The sequence below is a fragment of the Ranitomeya imitator genome, chromosome 1 (assembly GCF_032444005.1).
Source record: "Ranitomeya imitator isolate aRanImi1 chromosome 1, aRanImi1.pri, whole genome shotgun sequence".
Classification (NCBI taxonomy): domain Eukaryota; kingdom Metazoa; phylum Chordata; class Amphibia; order Anura; family Dendrobatidae; genus Ranitomeya; species Ranitomeya imitator.
Window position 1 is genome coordinate 841,780,038 of NC_091282.1, and position 19,471 is coordinate 841,799,508.

The 19,471-nt window shown below is 43.4% G+C and overlaps 1 protein-coding gene across 4 annotated transcripts in view; it reads left to right on the forward strand.

Annotated features, from left to right (window-relative positions):
• SPPL2B (signal peptide peptidase like 2B) overlaps positions 1–19,471 on the forward strand; it is a 98,000-nt gene that overhangs the window by 19,947 nt on the left and 58,582 nt on the right. For all 4 annotated transcript variants that reach the window (XM_069740826.1, XM_069740812.1, XM_069740818.1 and 1 more), the window contains exon 3: positions 4,855–5,037. In XM_069740826.1, coding sequence (XP_069596927.1) covers positions 4,855–5,037 — 183 coding nt within the window. The remainder of the gene's footprint in view (positions 1–4,854; positions 5,038–19,471) is intronic.

The following is a 19,471-nucleotide window of genomic DNA, read 5'->3' on the forward strand; positions in this document are numbered from 1 at the left end:
CCAGACACCACCATATCCAGGAAAGAGGCAGACACCATTGGGGTCAATTCATTACATTTGGCTTGAACCGCATCGGCGTGGCTGCGGCCGCATTGTAAATTATTGGAAAAACCTGCTGTTCGATAAATCAAATTCTTGCCTGGGTATCTCAAATGTTTTAAAATACTCCTCGCTATATAATTGGGTTATTGTGCAGATATCCTTTCGATCCCAAAAATCAAACTCTGTTAATTTAGCAAGTTTTAAGTAGTTTGAGTTTTTCCTAATCAATTAATAAAAATTTAGTGACACCTATTATTTTAAGTAGAGCTTTGGCTTTTTTTCCACAGCACGAACTTTGGTGTTCGTGCTGTCAAAAATCTCCAACATTTTAGCTCCCAGCATGTAGCTCCCATCTCAACGTGGTCATTGAGGAAGTAGGTGCTACATTTTCCCCGTTCCAGCCTCTCAGGTGTTGTAATTGTGAAGAAATATAGTATAGAAAGGGATCTGGTATTGCTAAACCACCATTAGTTTTAGGCTTATTCAAAGTTTGTAACTTATCCCTGTGAATCCCCTTCTTCCATATCAAGGAACTGGGGATTCCCAGATTGTGGCATTATACAGAATATAGTGGGCTTTTGGCATAAGAACCATTTTAGTTAGGTTGGCTCTCCCTGTTACAGACAATGGAAGTTTACAGCACCCATTAGTTTTTTTGTTGGAATCTGTGTATCATTGGTAACATACCGGATTTTGCAGACTATAAGACGCACCAGATTATAAGATGCACCCCAAATTTTAAGGAGAAAACTTGGAAAGAAAACTTTTTTTAAAATAAAATGGTGGGGGTGCTTATAATCCATGCGTCTTATTGCTTACGGGGGTGGTGGCTGTGGTGAAGGGGGGCCCAGGGTCGCCACTGGAGGAGGCAAAAGTGGCAGGCCGCATACTGGGATTAGGGGGTGTTTGGATGTGCAGTGCACCGAGCCGCTGCGGGTGTTCTGGGCTTTCACAAGATGTCGGCAGAGCCCCCGCAGTCACATGGTTTCCTATGCGGTGGACTGGACTCTGGGAAAATGGCTGCCAGCCGGGGGCGGCGCATGCGCAGATGGAGGTCTTGGCGCCAAGATCCTGGGAGATGAGAACCGCATTCATCAGAAATGTATGGCATATCACGTGGATATCTCTTGAATGTCTATGATGGAAATACCACTTTATAACTTGCCTATTAGTGTTACTGGGGACAATAATGCTACGGTTTAAGGACAGGGAACACAAGCAAACTGAAAGTATGATATACAGTTAAGTCCATATATATTTGGACAGAGACAACATTTTTCTAATTTTGGTTATAGACATTACCACAATGAATTTTAAACAAAACAATTCAGATGCAGTTGAAGTTCAGACTTTCAGCTTTCATTTGAGGGTATCCACATTAAAATTGGATGAAGGCAGGGCCGGACTGGCCATTGGGCAATTCTGGCAAATGCCAGAAGGGCAAGGTCTGGTTGTGGGCTGCTTTGTCTGCTACATTGTTAACAGAATCGATGTTCTCAGGACACCCATACTGTTAACAGTTGTGATGAAGCACAAAGTCACTGACTCCGTCACTTACCCAACATGCCATGGGTATCATTTGAAATATTGGTCATGTAGTAAATCTTTCTTTCCTCCATCCAGGGTAATATTAGTAATATATCCCATCTGGTTCTTTGGGACGAGGACAACATGGGCCTGTGTGATTTCAAATGCCAGGGCTGAATTTCAGCCGCAGTCCGCACCTGGATGAAGGGTTTAGGAGTTTCAGCTCCTTAACATGTGCCACCCTGTTTTTATAGGGACCAAAAGTAATTGGACAATTGACTCCAAGGCTATTTCATGGACAGGTGTGGGCAATTTCGTTTTGTAATTCTCAATTAAGCAGTTAAAAGGCCTGGAGTAGATTTGAGGTGTGGTGCTTGCATTTGGAAGGTTTTGCTGTGAAGTAAACATGCGGACAAAGGAGCTCTCCATGCAGGTGAAACAAGCCATCCTTAAGCTGTGAAAACAGAAAAAACCCATCCGAGAAATTGCTACAATATTGGGAGTGGTAAAATCTACAGTTTGGTACATCCTGAGAAAGAAAGAAAGCACTGGTGACCTCATCAATGCAAAAAGACCTGGGCGTCCACGGAAGACAACAGTGGTGGATGATGGCAGAATAATCTCCATGGTGAAGAGAAACCCCTTCACAACAGCCAACCAAGTGACCAACACTCTCCAGGAGGTCGGTGTATCAATATCCAAATCTAACCATAAAGAGAAGACTGCATGAAAGTAAATACAGAGGGTTCACTGCACGGTGGAAGCCACTCATAAGCATCAAGAATAAAAAGGCTAGACTGGACTTTGCTAAAAAAAAAATCTAAAAAAGCCAGCAGAGTTCTGGAAGAACATTCTTTGGACAGATGAAACCAAGATCAACTTCTACCAGAATGATGGAAAGAGAAAATTATGGCGAAGGCGTGGTAGAGCTCATGATCCAAAGCATACCACATCATCTGTAAAACATGGCGGAGGCAGTGTGATGGCTTGGGCATGCATGGCTGCCAGTGGCACTGGGTCACTAGTGTTTATTGATGATGTGACACAGGACAGAAGCAGCTGAATGAATTCTGAAGTATTCAGAGATATACTGTGTGCTCAGATCCAGCCAAATGCAGCCAAACTGATTGGTCGTCGTTTCATACTACAGATGGACAATGACCCAAAACCTGAAGCCAAAGCAACCCAGGAGTTTACTAAAGCAAAGAAGTGGAATATTCTTGAATGGCCAAGTCAGTCACCTGATCTCAACCCAATTGAGCATGCATTTCACTTGTTAAAGACTAAACTTCAGACAGAAAGGCCCACAAACAAACAGTAACTGAAAACCACCGCAGTGAAGGCCTGGCCGAGCATCAAAAAGGAGGAAACACAGCGTCTGGTGATGTCCATGCGTTCAAGACTTCAGGCAGTCATTGCCACCAAAGGGTTTTTAACCAAGTACTAGAAATGAACATTTTATTTAAAATTATTTACCGTACATACTCGAGTATAAGCCGACCCGAGTATAAGCCGACCCCTTAATTTTGCCACAAAAAACTGGGAAAACTTAATGACTCTAGTATAAGCCTAGGGTGGGAAATGCAGCAGCTACTGGTAAATTTCAAAATTAAAAATAGATACCAATAAAAGTAAAATTAATTGAGACATCAGTAGGTTAAGTGTTTTTGAAAATCCATATTGAATCAGGAGCCCCATATAATGCTCCATACAGTTCATGATGGCCCCATAAGATGCTCCATATTAAAATATGCCCCATATAATGCTGCACAAATGTTGATTATGACCCCATAAGATGCTCCATGCAGACATTTGCCCCATTCAATGCTGCACGAATGCTGATTATGGCCCCATAAGATGCTCCATAGACACATTTGCCCCGTACAATTCTGCACAAATGCTGATTATGACCCCATAAGATGCTTCATAGAGATATTTGCCCCATAAAATGCTGCACATGGCCCCATAAGATGCCCCATACAGATATTTGCCCCATATAATGCTGCACATAGTCCCATAAGATGCTCCATACAGATATTTGCCCCCATATGACGCTGCACATGGCCCCATAAGATGCTCCATAGAGATATTTGCCCCCACATAACGCTGCACATGGCCCCATAAGATGCTCCATACAGATATTTGCCCCATATGCTGTTGCTGCGATTAAAAAAATAAAAATAAAAAATCACATCTTCACCTCTCAGGCCCCTGGCACTTGCCATATTCACTTGCTCCTTGCTCCACCGCCGACTTCAGCTGTGTCTTCCCGTCCTTTACACTGACGTTCAGGCAGAGAACGGCGTGCACTAATCGCGTCATCTCACCCTCTGACCTGAGCGTCACTGCAGAAGACGCAGCGGCGCCGATGGTGGAACAGGGAGCAGGTGGATATCATGCACTGAGTTATACTCACCTGCTCCTGGCGCGGTCCCTGCACGTCTGTTCCCCTGCGCCGGCAGCTTCTTCGTGTAGTGAGTGGTCACATTACAATAATGAATATGTGGCTCCACCCCTATTGGAGTCCATATTCATTACTGTAATGAGCGGTACCATGCAAGCAGCGTCCGCGGCGCGCCACAAAACACCGGCACATCGCTAGCGCGTGCCGAAAATGGCACGCGCTAGTGATGCGCGTCCCCATTGCTGTTAATAGGCGCGCTAACAGACGCGTTGCACGGCGTTAATTTCGCCATGCAACGCTGTCCGTTAGTGCGGTCACATTAACGCAATGGGAACCTAGCCTAAGCCGAGAGGGTTACTTTCAGCCCAAAAAAGTGGTCTGAAAATCTCGGCTTATATTCGAGTATATACGGTAATCTGTCCAATTACTTTTGGTCCCTTTAAAAACAGGGTGGCATATGTTAAGGAGCTAAAACTCCTAAACCCTTCATCCAATTTTCATGTGGATACCCTCAAATGAAAGCTGAAAGTCTGAATTTCAGCTGCATCTGAATTGTTTTGTTTAAAATTCATTGTGGTAATGTCTATAGCGAAAATGAGAAAAATGTTGTCTCTGTCCAAATATATATGGACTTAACTGTAATGATTCAAGTTTTTTCAGTAACACATACTAATCAATAAACGTGCTCTTTAGATGTTGACATGAGAATATAGGGCAGAAATTTGTATCGGTAGCACTCCAAATTTTTACCCTCTTAATATGTTGCAGTCCTTATATAGCACTGTGCACTTACAATTGCTCATTTTGCCCTTCTACCCAGGTAATTCTTCTATTTTCCATTAGATCTATGATATAACATGTATTTGTCATCGTTCTTTTAGGCCTTGCTCCATCTTCAGGATCAGACCACATCTGTGCTTTGCTCTCCAACCGATGTTCCAGATGGTGGATTCAGTAACAGTATCCCCATGGTAATGAGAGGAAATTGTACTTTCTATGAAAAGGTACGACTAGCACAGATCAATGGTGCTCGTGGATTGCTGATCGTCAGTCGGGAGAGGCTGGTAGGTGTACTTATGTGTGTGTGTGTGTGCATATATATAAATATATATATATACACCTGTTGAAGCGCTTTAGTAGCGCGAAATGGCCGTCGTTTGACCTGTACACTCTGCTGTATATGCACCCGTGAGCCGTGAAGATTTTACTGCAATAAAGAATTATATAAGACTCACTCTGAATTTTGGGGTGGGAAATAGGAGAATATATATATATTTTTTTAAATAAAATGGTGGTGCATCTTACCTGTTTTTAATGGTCGCTTACCTGGGGGGTGGCGGCGGTGGTGCGGGTTCACAGGAGTTAGGGTCGCTACTTCAGGAGGCTGCCGGCGGCAGGAGTGGGGCAATGCTGCGGTGCCTGGACTTTCATTAGATGTTGATGCATGTGCAGATTGAGATCTCGGAACAAGCAGCTGTCAGGTTCCCTTTAACAAGTTTTTGAAGGATGTTGTAAGGAGGCTTTTAAACATGTGTTGCTTTATGCTTCATTCTTTTGCAGGTAGAGAAATACGTATTTAGGCAATTGTATCTGCCATTCAGTATTATTCATACTGACGGTTTGTAATATACTCACTGTCAGCATTCTGCACTGTTACCTAGATACCAAACATCAGTGTGTGACCAACCTCATTCCTGATTCTGAAGGAGTTGATCACACCCCAACTAGCTTTTTCTTGACTGGAGTCTTGGCGTAATGTCAGGACTGACGTTACCCCCAGACTGGAGGCACTTCTCACTCCACTGTGCTTCTACTGCGCTAGTACTGGAAGGCACTTCTCACTCCACTCCGCTTGTACTGCGCTAGTACTGGAAGGCACTTCTCACTCTACTCCGCTTCTACTGCGCTAGTACTGGAAGGTACTTCTCACTCCACTCCGCTTCTACTGCGCTAGTACTGGAAGGCACTTCTCACTCCACTCTGCTTCTACTGCGCTAGTACTGGAAGGCACTTCTCACTCCACTCCGCTTGTACTGCGCTAGTACTGGAAGGCACTTCTCACTCCACTCCGCTTGTACTGCGCTAGTACTGGAAGGCACTTCTCACTCCACTCCGCTTGTACTGCGCTAGTACTGGAAGGCACTTCTCACTCCACTCCGCTTGTACTGTGCTAGTACTGGAAGGCACTTCTCACTCCACTCCGCTTCTACTGCGCTAGTACTGGAAGGCACTTCTCACTCCACTCCGCTTCTACTGCGCTAGTACTGGAAGGCACTTCTCACTCCACTCCGCTTGTACTGCGCTAGTACTGGAAGGCACTTCTCACTCCACTGCGCTTCTATTGCGCTAGTACTGGAAGGCACTTCTCACTCCACTCCGCTTGTACTGTGCTAGTACTGGAAGGCACTTCTCACTCCACTCCGCTTCTACTGCGCTAGTACTGGAAGCCACTTCTCACTCCACTCCGCTAGTACTGGAAGCGATTCCAGCACCTGCGCTGTGAGCCTTTCTCCTTCTGCTGTTGCACCGAGTAAGTGCGAGACAGTTCTGTGCTAAGTAGTTCAGGTAGGTCTGTTAATGCTGATTGGACTGAGCTGTCCAATTAGCTGTAAGAAGGTGGGACATTTCCTCCAAGGGGTTGTCTCAGTGCTGGCATCCTCTTCATAGGAACCAGCTCTGCGAAAATGCTTTGAATCCCTCTCCCTGACTTTGTCGGCACTGTGTGACATAGTAAAGGTGGAGATTCAAATTTTATCGCAGTGCTGGCTGCTAAATGGCTCTCCGTACAAATTCACCCTCCACTAGCTGGGGAATTCTGGTCTAGCCCACAAGAATTTCTGATCACAAGCTGAACAATTAGTTTATCTGGGTATTTTCCCTTCTGAGTCTGGCCCGGGAAAGGGTTTTTACCTTCTTGCCTCCATTCACGGTTTTAAAAAGAGATTAAAATACCATCTTTCTATCATTTTTTGACTCGTCTCATTTTAATTTTACACATGTATACAAATACTCTTCACTTTTTCAGGGTTTTTTTTTTGTAAGCACATTCGCATCTTTTTTTTTTTTTCCCCCACATTTTTTTTCCCTTTTTTAAATGTTTTCTTTTCTTGTTTCCTGAACTTTAAGGCTATGTGCACACGTTGCGGATTTTACTGCCGATCCACAGCGGATCTGCAGCTGCGGGTCCGCAGCAGCTTTCCATGCGTTTACAGTGTAATGTAAACCTATGGAAAAGGCAATCCGCAGTGCCCATGCTGCGAAAAATTCCACACAGAAATGCTGCGGGTTACATTCTGCAGCATGTCAATTCTTTGTGCGGAATCCGCAGCGGTTTACACCTGCTCCATAATAAGAATCCACAGGTGTAAAACCGCAGGTGGAATCCGCACAAAATCCGCATAAAAACCACGGTAAATCCGCAGGTAAAACGCAGTGCCTTTTACCTGCGGATTTCTCAAATTTGCTGCGGAAAAATCCACAGAGCTAAAAAATACGTGTGCACATACCCTAGTTGTAGTGACAATGGATGAATTGCCCACACCTCATGTGGGAGTTTTGATCACCACATAATTTTGAATAACACCCTGTTGCTCTGTTCTCGTTCCCTAGTTATTTTCATGTTTAAAAAATGGTATAAATGAAAACGCCAAATCATCCTACAAAAATACGCCATAATATAACTCTTTTGGCAAAAAAACAAGGTACAGCTTTCAGAATATGGCGATGCAAAAACAAATTATTTTTTGTAAAATATTAATATTTTTAGTGTTTAAAAGTAACCAAAAAAACAAAACGCAACAAGGATCCTTAAAATATAACTTTTAATATTTAAAGCTAAAAAAGTTTGTTCCAATATATGCAACAAAGGTATTACAAGTTATAACCCATGAAAGTCAGATACAAACTACCTTACCCTGTCTGGTAGCCTATTCTCAATCACTACCTGACAGCGGAGGTTGGCACCCTAAGTTTCTGCGGTAGGCGCCCCCGCTCCTCGACGACTGGCCCTAATAGCCCTAAATAGACCCTATATTCCCTAAAAAAGACGTGTCAAATCTATCCACCCCAAGTAGCAAAGCATAAAAAAAACAGTGATCGAAAAATGTTCACCATAATGGCAACAAAAAAAATCTTCAACTTGTCCTGCAAAAAATAAACCCTCACACAGCTCTGTTTGCAAAAAAAATTAAAACGTTACAGCTCTCAGAATGTGGCACAAAAAATGTTTTTTTTTAAATAAAAAGCATTTTTAATGTGTGATAGTAAAACATAAAAAAACTATAAATCTGGTATTGTTGTTCGCACCGACCCGAAGAATAAAGCAGTGTTATCACTTATACCGCATGAAAAGCGGCATAAAAATAAAACTATTCTTGTACTGCTGTTTATTTACTTTGCCTCCCAAATATCGGAATAAGGGTCAGTTCACATTGCCTGTGTTCTTCACAGAGCGCTTATGTCAGGTGTTCAGTGTAAATCACAAAAACCGTGATTCATACAAAACACCTAATGCCCTTTCTTACCCCAAACATATACCTTTAATCATTTGCAGCCAAAGAGTTGTATTCTAACCTCATCTGTCTACAGGATTTGTTTCCAAAATGCATCAGGCTTGTTTAGATGTTCTTTTGCATGCTTCTGACTCTGAATTTTATGTTGTGGACTCAGGAGAGGTTTTCTTTTGATGACCCTTCCAAGAAGGCCATATTGGTGCAGCTTTCTTTGAACAGTAGAACAATGTACCACCACTCCAGAGTCTGCTAAATCTTTCTGAAGGTCTTTCTGGTTCTGATTTGGCTCTCTAGCAATCCTACGAGCAGCTCTCGCTGAAATTTTGCTTGGCCTTCCAGATCTTATTTTGACCTCCATTATTAACTGCCATTCTTTAATTGCATTTCAAACTGAGGAAAGGGCAACTTGAAAACGCTTTGCTATCTTCTTGTTTACTTTTCCACCATTCCCATTTTCAGGCTTCTAGGCTTCTTAGAAGAACCCAAGGCTGCTGTGTTTTGGCACAAGGTTAGAGGAGGATGGGTTTTTATAAAACTGGGAAATTTGCAATACCCGGCCTTTCCTGACAAACTCTAACAGCCTAATTAAGGTCTGAAACCTTGGTCAAAGTTATGAGCACACAAATCTCCAAGGCTGTCCAAACTTTTGCATCAGCCCGTTTTTCTTTCTGAAATTTTTAAAATGTAAGCAACGACAGCTAGGGTTTTGTGATGACCCCTGTGCCTGCCATTACGATTCTCCTATGAAAGCCAGCCTGTGGCTATGTATAGCACAAGCAATCGGATGATCAGTTTCCGGTTCCCTAAGGGGACTAACAAGTACAGTAAACGGTGAAGGATTTTTTTTATTATTTAAAATGAGAATTTGTGTTGTGGAAGGAAAAAAAAAAACAATTAAATGGTGTTTTTCATTAAAAAAAATGTTTTAACAGAAACTGAAAGAAAGGGGCTTGTTGGAAGCGATATACCAAGTTAGATAAAAATATTGGCCCGGTTTGTGGGATATGAGGAAGCTGTCAGATTCCCTCAAAAGAATAAGGCAGCCGTCCATAAAAATAATTTTAGTTTATTTTGATTCTGCTAACCACAGTGTGAACATATAGGAATATGAAGAAGAGAAAAGCCAAAGTCAGCCGATGCATTTCAGACCAGAAGCAGGCTACCATCCTGAATGCACCAACCAATTTTGGGTTCCTCTGGTCTTGATGTGACCTTATTTTTGTTCATTCTGCTTTTATCTATATGTAACTGACGAACATGAAGTTTTATGAATCTCTGCTGGCTTTTATTGATGAGTTTGGAGTGCTTTCTTGTGTTTTATTGTCACACCATTAGAAATCATGTGTAGAGCCCTTTTATAATAGATTGTAGATCAGTAATTCAGCCCTTTTATAATAGATTGTAGATCAGTAATTCAGCTCACATGACCTTATACTTAGCTAGGCCAGAAATGGACATAATCTATGGATAAATGATAGATCGGATTATGTTGCTAGGTAGAATCCACAGACTTCACAGTGGTTGAGTCAGCCATTCCATCTGGCTATACATTGGAGTCTTGACACACACAAAATTATGCATTGCGGTTTGTTCTTGGCAAGATATATTTGACTCCTGGCCGCACTGGTATTCATTTTACACATTGCACTATTAAATGGCTGCTTCACTTTCAACATATATCTCTATCGTTAGAGTGGTGTTAGGGCCTGTGCACACTTTCCAGATTTGTCGCCGATTTGTTGTGTTTTTTTCTCCGCAGATTTGTCACAACACCTATTTGACTTCCTAGTGCCAGTAAAGTGAATGAGAATCCCAAAGTCTCGTGCATACGTTGCTTATTTTTGACTTGCAGATTTAAATCTGCAGCATGTCAATTCTTTCAGCATTTTTGATGCAGATTTCACTCATACTAAACAGTGGGAAAAAATCTGTACTGAAAATGCACGTTAAAAACCCCCCTTATCCCCTTTCTGCCATTGGACGTACTATTCCGTCCATGTGGGGTGGGCTCTACTTCCTAAGGATGGAATAGTACATCCAGAGCGATCAGCCGCGTTCACGGGGGGAGCGCGGCCGTGTGTCAGCTGACTATCGCAGCTGACATCTGGCACTATGTGCCAGGAGCGATCACGGACCGCCCCCGGCACACTAACCCCTGGCACACTGCGATCAAACATGATCGCAGTGTTCCGGCGGTATAGGGAAGCATCGCGCAGGGAAGGGGGCTCCCTGCGTGCTTCCCTGAGACCCTTGGAGCAACGCGATGTGATCGCGTTCCTGCGAGGGTCTCTTACCTCCTCCTCCCTGCAGACCCGGATCCAAAATGGCTGCGGAGCTGCATCGGGGTCCTGCAGGGAGGTGGCTTACCAGCGCCTGCTCAGAGCAAGCACTGGTAAGCGTCCCTTCTGTGCCTGTGTGATCGCTGATCTGACACAGTGCGCAGCAAAGTGCCAGATCAGCGATCTGTCAATAAAATGTGATGCCCCCAAAGGGACAACCTAAAAAGTAAAAAAATTTTTTTTTTTTACTATGTGTGGAAAAAAAAATCCTAAATAAATAATAATAAAAAAATATATTGTTCCAATAAATACATTCCTTTATCTGAATAATTAAAAAAAACAATAAAAGTGCACATATTTAGTATCGCCGCATCCGTAACGACCCAACCTATAAAACTGTCCCACTAGTTAACCCCTTCAGTGAACACCGTAAAAATAAAAAAAAGGCAAAAAACAACGCTTTATTATCATACCGCCGAACAAAAAGTGGAATAACACGCGATCAAAAAGAAATTCATGAATAGCTGGTTTTTGGTCATTCTGCTTCACAAAAATTGGAATAAAAAGCGATCAAAAAAATGTCATGTGCCCAAAAATGTTACCAATAAAAACATCAACTCGTCCCGCAAAAAACAAGACCTCATATGACTCTGTGGACCAAAATATGGAAAAATTATAGCTCTCAAAATGTGGTAACGCAAAAAATATTTTTTGCAATAAAAAGCATCTTTTAGTGTGTGACGGCTGACAGTCATAAAGTCGTAAATCAAACCCCCCTTCATCACCCCCTTAGGGAAAAATTAAACAATTTAAAAAAATTATTTATTTCCATTTTAACATTAGAGTTAGGGTTAGGGCTACAGTTAGGGTTGGGGCTAAAGTTAGGGTTTGGATTACATTTACAGTTGGGAAACAGGTTGAGATTAGGGTTAGGGGTGTGTCAGGGTTAGGGGTGTGGTTAGGGATACCGTTGTGATTAGGGTTAGGGGTGTGTTTGGATTAGGGTTTCAGTTATAATTGGGGGGTTTCCACTGTTTAGGCACATTAGGGGCTCTCCAAACGCGACATGGCGTCAGATCTCAATTCCAGCCAATTCTGCGTTGAAAAAGTAAAACAGTGCTCCTTCCCTTCCGAGCTCTGTCATGCGCCTAAACGTTGGTTCCCCCCCACATATTGGGTATCAGCGTACTCAGGACAAATTGGACAACAACTTTTGGAGTCCAATTTCTTCTCTTACCCTTGGGAAAATACAAAACTGGGGGCTAAATATAATTTTTGTGGAAAAAAAAGTTTTTTTTATTTTCACGGCTCTGCGTTATAAACTGTAGTGTAACACTTGGGGGTTCAAAGTTCTTACAACACATCTACATAAGTTTCTTGGGATGTCTAGTTTCCAATATGGGGTCAATTGTGGGGGTTTCTACTGTTTAGGTACATTAGGGGCTCTGCAAACACATTGTGACGCCTGCAGACCATTCCATCTAAGTCTGCATTCCAAATGGCGCTCCTTCCCTTCTGAGCTCTCCCATGCACCCAAATGGTGGTTCCCCCCACATATGGGATATCAAATGGGACAACAACTTTTGGGGTCCAATTTCTCCTGTTACCCTTGGGAAAATACAAAACTGGGGGCTAAAAAATAATTTTTGTGGGAAAAAATGTTTTTTTGTTTTTTCACGGCTCTGCGTTATAAACTGTAGTGAAACACTTGGGGGTTCAAAGCTCTCACAACACATCTAGATGAGTTCCTTAGGGGGTCTACTTTCCAAAATGGTGTCATTTGTGGGGGGTTTCAATGTTTAGGCACATCAGTGGCTCTCCAAACGCAACATGGCGTCCCATCTCAATTCCTGTCAATTTTGCATTGAACAGTCAAATGGCGCTCCTTCCCTTCCGAGCTCTCCCTTGCGCCCAAACAGTGGTTTACCCCCACATGTGAGGTCTCGCTGTACTCAGGAGAAATTGCCCAACAAGATTTATGATCCATTTTATCCTGTTGCCCATGTGAAAATGAAAAAATTGAGGCTAAAAGAATTTTTTTGTGAAAACAAATTACTTTTTCATTTTTAACGATCAATTTGTGAAGCACCTTGGGGTTCAAAGTGCTCACAATGCATCTAGATAAGTTCCTTGGGGGTCTAGTTTCCAAAATGGGGTCATTTGTGGGGGTGCTCTAATATTTAGGCACACGGGGGCTCTCCAAACGCGACTTGGTGTCCGCTAAAGATTGGAGCCAATTTTTCATTCAGAAAGTCAAATGGCGCTCCTTCCCTTCCGAGCCCTGTCGTGCGCCCAAACAGTGGTTCCCCACAAATATGGGGTATCAGCGTACTCAGCACAAATTGTACAATAACTTTCGGGGTCCAGTTTCTCCTTTTACCCTTGAGAAAATAAAAAAATTGTTGCTAAAAGATCATTTTTGTCACTAAAAAGTGAAATGTTCATTTTTTCCTTCCATGTAGCTTCTGCTGCTGTGAAGCACCTGAAGGGTTAATAAACTTCTTGTATGTGATTTTGAGCACCTTGAGGGGTGCAGTTTTTAGAATGGTGTCACTTTTGGTCACTTTTGGGTATTTTCAGTGATATAGACACCTCAAACTAACTTCAAATGTGAGGTGGTCCCTAAAAAAATGGTTTTGTAAATTTTATTGTAAAAATGAGAAATCGCTGGTCAAATTTTAACCCTAAGGCTATGTGCACACGTTGCAGATTATTTGCGTTTTTTTAGCGTTTTTGCGCTATAAAACGCTATAAAACCGCAAATAATCTGCATACATTAAGCATCCTATCATTTTTAATGAAATCCGCAACATCTGTGCACATGATGTGCGTTTTTCCGCATGAAAAACGCATTGCAGAAAAATAATGAACCTGCTCATTAATTTTGCGTTTTTTCGCGGTTTTCCCACTGTCTAATGCATTGGGAAATGTCCGGAAAAAAACGCGCAAAAAATGCGCAAAAACCGCGTCAAAACCGCGCAAAAAAAACGCATGCGGATTTCATGCGGAAATCTGGCAGAAATGTCCAGATTTTCACAGGAATTTTCTGCATGAATTCCTGAACGTGTGCACATAGCCTTATAAGTTCCTAGCAAAAAAAAATTTGGGTTCCAAAATTGTGCTGATGTAAAGTAGACATGTGGGTAATGTTTTTTATTAACTATTTTGTGTCGCATAACTCTCTGGTTTAAAAGAATAAAAATTCTAAATTTGAAAATTGCGAAATTTTCTAAATTTTCGCCAAGTTTCCAATTTTTTTCACAAATAAACTCAAAAATTATTGACCTAAATTTACTACTAACATGAAGCCCAATATGTCACGAAAAAACATTCTCAGAATCGCTATAATCCTTTGAAGCATTCCTGAGTTATTACCTCATAAAGGGACAGTGGTCAGAATTGCAAAAAATGGACAGGTCATTAAGGTCAAAATAGGCTGGGTCATGAAGGGGTTAAAAGAGATTTTCCACTCTTGGAAGAAAAGAGTGCAGTCACTCCTGTGATTAGACTGCCTAATCACAATGTGAGCATACACTCCCTGACAGAAGTTATGTCGCTTATCCATGTTATGTAAATAAAAGCTTATAACCTGACGTTAAATTCATCCACTGGTTGTATAAATTATTCTTTTGAAAGCTAAAACCCTCCAAAATGTGGTTAGGGTTAAGAAAATACAATGGCATCAATGCAGAAATATTGATCAGTTAATGGACACAGAATGGTCAGATTTTGGCAAGACAAAAGTTTTATCGCCCACAGAAAGTAATGTGATATTCAAACAAATAACTTAAAACACAAATATATGTTGCATAACATTGGTGAATGAAGTTGTGGTGCTATTAGTCATATTTAATATTTTGTGTCACTTCCATGAGCTTGGAGAACTGCATCCATGTGGTTCTACAATGATTCATACAATTTATTAATGAAGTCATCAAGAATAGCAAAGAATACAGTCTTGCATGCCTCCCAGAGTTCATCTAGATTCTTTGGTTTTGTCTTCCAAGCTTCCTCTTTCATCCTACCCCAAACATGCTCAATGATGTTCATGTCTGGTGACTGGGCTGGCCAGTCCTTGAGAACCTTGATCTTTTTTGCCTGGAGGAACTTTGTAGTAGAGATGGATGTATGAGATTGAGCACCATCCTGCTGCAGAATTTGACCCCTTTTATGATTTGGAATATAAGAGGTAGCTAATACTTCTTATAATAATAATAATTTTTATTTATATAGCGCCAACATATTCCGCAGCACTTTACAATTAAACGGGGACATGTACAGACAATAAATTCAGTACAAGTTAAGACAATTTAAACAGTGACATTAGGAGTGAGGTCCCTGCTCACAAGCTTACAATCTCCAAAGAAATGGGGGGACACAATAGGAGAAAAGTGCTTGTTCTTACAGGCCTGGCAACTATAATAGGGATTTTCATATAAAGCTGCATGATCCGGTCATCAGCCCGTGTGTTTAAGTGCAATAGTCAAGTATCAAGTGCAGTTATCGTGTGCATGGAGGGTGTGGTAACAGATGAATAGTAGGGTGCAGATTCACATGCAGATAATGTTTGGAAGGAGGGAACTCTGTGGCCAAGCTCCCTCCTGTGGTCGTGAGTGGTACTGCGGCTGGTTCTGTCTATAAGCTTCCTTTGGTGGATGAGAGTGGTACTGCGGCTTCTGAGTTTCCTTCCTCAGGTCATGAGGTTAAGTCGTTAGGTGCTGCTCTATTTAACTCCACCTGGTGCTTTGATCCTGGCCTCCAGTCAATGTTCTAGTATTGGTCTTGCTTCCTCCTGGATCGTTCCTGTGGCCTCTCTATCCTGCATAAGCTAAGTTCTGCTTGTGTTATTTTTGTTTGCTATATTTTCTGTCCAGCTTGCTATATTGGTTTTTTCTTGCTTGCTGGAAGCTCTGAGACGCAGAGGGAGCACCTCCGTACCGTTAGTCGGTGCGGAGGGTCTTTTTGCCCCTCTGCGTGGTTGTTTGTAGGTTTTTGTGTTGACCGCAAAGCTATCTTTCCTACCTCGGTCTATTCAGTAAGTCGGGCCTCACTTTGCTAAATCTATTTCATCTCTGTGTTTGTATTTCATCTTTTCTCACAGTCATTATATGTGGGGGGCTGCCTTTTCCTTTGGGGAATTTCTCTGAGGCAAGGTAGGCTTATTTTTCTATCTTCAGGGCTAGTTAGTTTCTCAGGCTGTGCCGAGTTGCATAGGGAGCGTTAGGCGCAATCCACGGCTACCTCTAGTGTGGTGTGTTAGGATTAGGGATTGTGGTCAGCAGAGTTTCCACGTTTTAGAGCTTGTCCTATGTTTTTGGTAAATGTCAGGTCACCTTGTGTGCTCTGAACTTCAAGGTCCATTGTGGTTCTGAATTACCTGTTCATAACAGGTAGGCTTGTTTGAAGAGATGGGTTTTTAAAGCGCGCTTGAATAGGTCGGGGCTAGGTATCAGTCTGATTGTCTGGGGAAGTGCATTCCAGAGAGCTGGCGCAGCACGAGAGAAGTCTTTGAAACGGAGGTGCGAGGTTCGGATTACGGGGGATGTTAGTCTTAGGTCATTTGTAGAACGGAGGGCACGTGTAGGGCGATAGACGGAGATGAGAGAGGAGATATAAGGCGGTGTAGAACTGCGGAGAGCTTTGTGGGTGAGAGAGATGAGTTTATACTGGACCCTGTAGCGAATGGGTAGCCAGTGTAATGACTGGCACAAGATGGAGGCATCGGTGAAGCGGCTGGACAGAAATATGACCCTGGCTGCCGCATTCAATATGGACTGGAGAGGGGAAAGTTTGGAAAGAGGGAGACCGATTAGAAGAGAGTTGCAGTAGTCCAGATGAGAATGAATAAGAGCAACAATAAGAGTCTTAGCAGTTTCAAAGGTGAGAAAAGGTCGGATTCTGGAGATGTTTTTAAGATGCAGGTGACAGGAGCGAGTGAGTGATCGGATATAGGGAGTAAAGGAAAGTTTGGTGTCAAATATGACCCCAAGACAGCGGGCATGCTGTTTGGGAGTTATGGTTGAACCCTCCAGGGTAATTTCAATGTTGGGTAGAGTGAGGTTAGTAGAAGGCAGAAACACAAGTAGTTCAGTTTTGGAGAGATTTAGTTTCAGATAGAGGGAGGACATGATGTTAGAGACAGCAGACAGACAATCCTTGGTATTTTGAATTAAGGTAGGGGTGATGTCGGGGGAAGAAGTGTATAATTGGGTGTCGTCAGCATAGAGATGGTACTGGAACCCAAATCTGCTAATTGTTTGTCCAATAGGGGCAGTGTATAGAGAGAAGAGGAGGGGGCCCAGGACTGAGCCCTGCGGAACCCCAATAGTAAGGGGACGAGGAGAGGAAGAGGAGCCGGCAAAAGATACAGTGAAGGAGCGGTCAGAGAGGTAGGAGGAGAACCAGGAGAGGACTGTGTCCTTGAGGCCTATGGAGCGGAGCATAGTGAGGAGGAGCTGGTGATCCACAGTATCAAATGCGGCAGATAGATCCAGGAGAATCAGCAGAGAGCAATGACCTTTGGATTTAGCTGTTATTAGATCATTAGAGACTTTAGTGAGGGCAGTTTCAGTGGAGTGTAAAGAGCGGAAACCAGATAGTAAGGGGTCAAGAAGAGAGTTATCCGAGAGATAGCGGATTAGACGGGAGTGGACCAAGCGTTCCAGGAGTTTAGAGATGAAGGAAAGGTTAGAGACAGGTCTGTAGTTAGCCGTGCAGTTCTGGTCCAGGGATGGCTTTTTAAGTAAAGGGGTAATGATGGCATGTTTAAATGAGGAGGGAAAGATGCCTGAGGAAAGAGAGATGTTAAATATTTTAGTCAGGTGAGTGGTGACCACTAGGGTTGAGCGACCTTGACTTTTTTAGGGTCGAGCCGGGTTTCGCGAAACCTCTCTCTCTCTCTCTCTCTCTCTCTCTCTCTCTCTCTCTCTCTCTCTCTCTCTCTCCTCTCTCCCTCTCTCCCTCTCTCCCTCTCTCCCTCTCTCCCTCTCTCCCTCTCTCCCTCTCCTTCTCTCCCTCTCCCTCTCTCTCTCTCTCTCTCTCTCTCTCCCTCTCTCTCTCTCCCCCTCTCTCTCTCCCCCTCTCCCTCTCTCTCTCTCTCTCTCTCTCTCTCTCTCTCTTCCGTCCCTGAACTGAAAAGCTGGTGTTACACAGTGCAAATCGCTACAGCTCACAAGCGACAACATGGCGATAGGCGTCCATGCCCCTAAGACCTATGTCATCACTCTGCCCATGCCCCTTCATTGGCTGAAAAAATGGCGCCAAGCGCGTCATACGAAACGCGACTTTGGCGCGAAAGTCGCGTACCGCATGGCCGACCCTACACAGGGATCGGGTCGGGTTTCATGAAACCCGACTTTGCCAAAAGTCGGCGACTTTTGAAAATGAACGATCCGTTTCGCTCAACCCTAGTGACCACTGGTGAGAGGGACTGCAGGAGAGGTGAAGGAATGGGGTCACTATTGCAGGTTGTAGGCCGAGCAGAAGTGAGGAGCTTGGAAACTTCTTCTTCTGAAACAGGCTCAAAGATGTCTAATGAGCTTGAGGTGCGGCAGGGAAGGGGATCCAGGCACTGAGGAGATTGGGCAGAGATATCCTGATGGATGTGGTTGATTTTTTTTCTAGGAAATAAGTGGCTAGATCCTCAAAACTGAGATTGGAGATGGAGGCCTATACTTTAGGTTTCAGGAGGGAGTTTAAGGTTTCAAAAAGTCGTTTTGGGTTGTTGGATAGTGAGGTGATGGGGGTGGTGAAGTAGGATTGTTTGGCCAGAGAAAGGGCAGAGGTATAGGTTTTGAGCATGAACTTATAGTGGATGAAGTCTTCTGCTAAGAGATTTTCTCCACTGCCGCTCTGCACACCTTGAGCAGCGCTGAAGAAAGCGTGTTTGCATAGTGTGCCAGGGCTGCCGTTGTCTGTGTCAGGTCTTTCTGCGTGTAGAAGGTGCTGCTTCATCCAGGGCATTCTTTAGTGTATTATTGAAGTGTGACACTGCTAAGTCTGGACAGGGGAGTGAGGAGATGGGGGCTAAAGATGTGTGGAGGTTGTCCATAAGCTGCTGGGTATTAATGGTGCGTGTATTCTGATAAGTGTGGTAAGTGGGGGTGTCCCGGGTGAGGAGACAATTCTTGACAGAGAAGGAAAGAAGGTTGTGGTCCGAGAACGGGAGAGTTAGTAAAGTCGTGCAGCGATCCGGGACGGGAGAAAACCAGGTCCAGAGTATTCTAGTCCTCATGCGTAGGAGAATTAGTAAACTGTGAGAGGTTGAATGAAGAAGTTAGAGAGAAGATGAGAGGCAGATTGGGAGAGGGGATCATTGATGGGGATGTTAAAGTCTCCCATGATGAGGGTGGGGATGTCACAGGATAGAAAGTGAGTAAGCCAGGTGGCAAAGTAGTCTAGAAACAGGCGGGAGGAGCCTGGAGGGCAATAAACAACCACCACCCACAAGGGGAAGGGCTTAAAGAGTCTGATGGCATGGACTTCAAAGGAAGGAAATGTAAGTGAGGGAACCGGGGGGATGACCTGGAAAGCACATTGTGATGAAAGGAGTAAACCAACACCTCCACCCTGTCTGTTCTCAGGTCTGGTGGTATGTGAAAATTTCAGCCCACCAAACGAGAGAGCGGCAGCGGCGTTGGTGTCTGAGTGCTTGATCCAGGTTTCTGTAATAGCCAGAAGGTTAAGGGAATTAGAGAGGAAAAGATTGC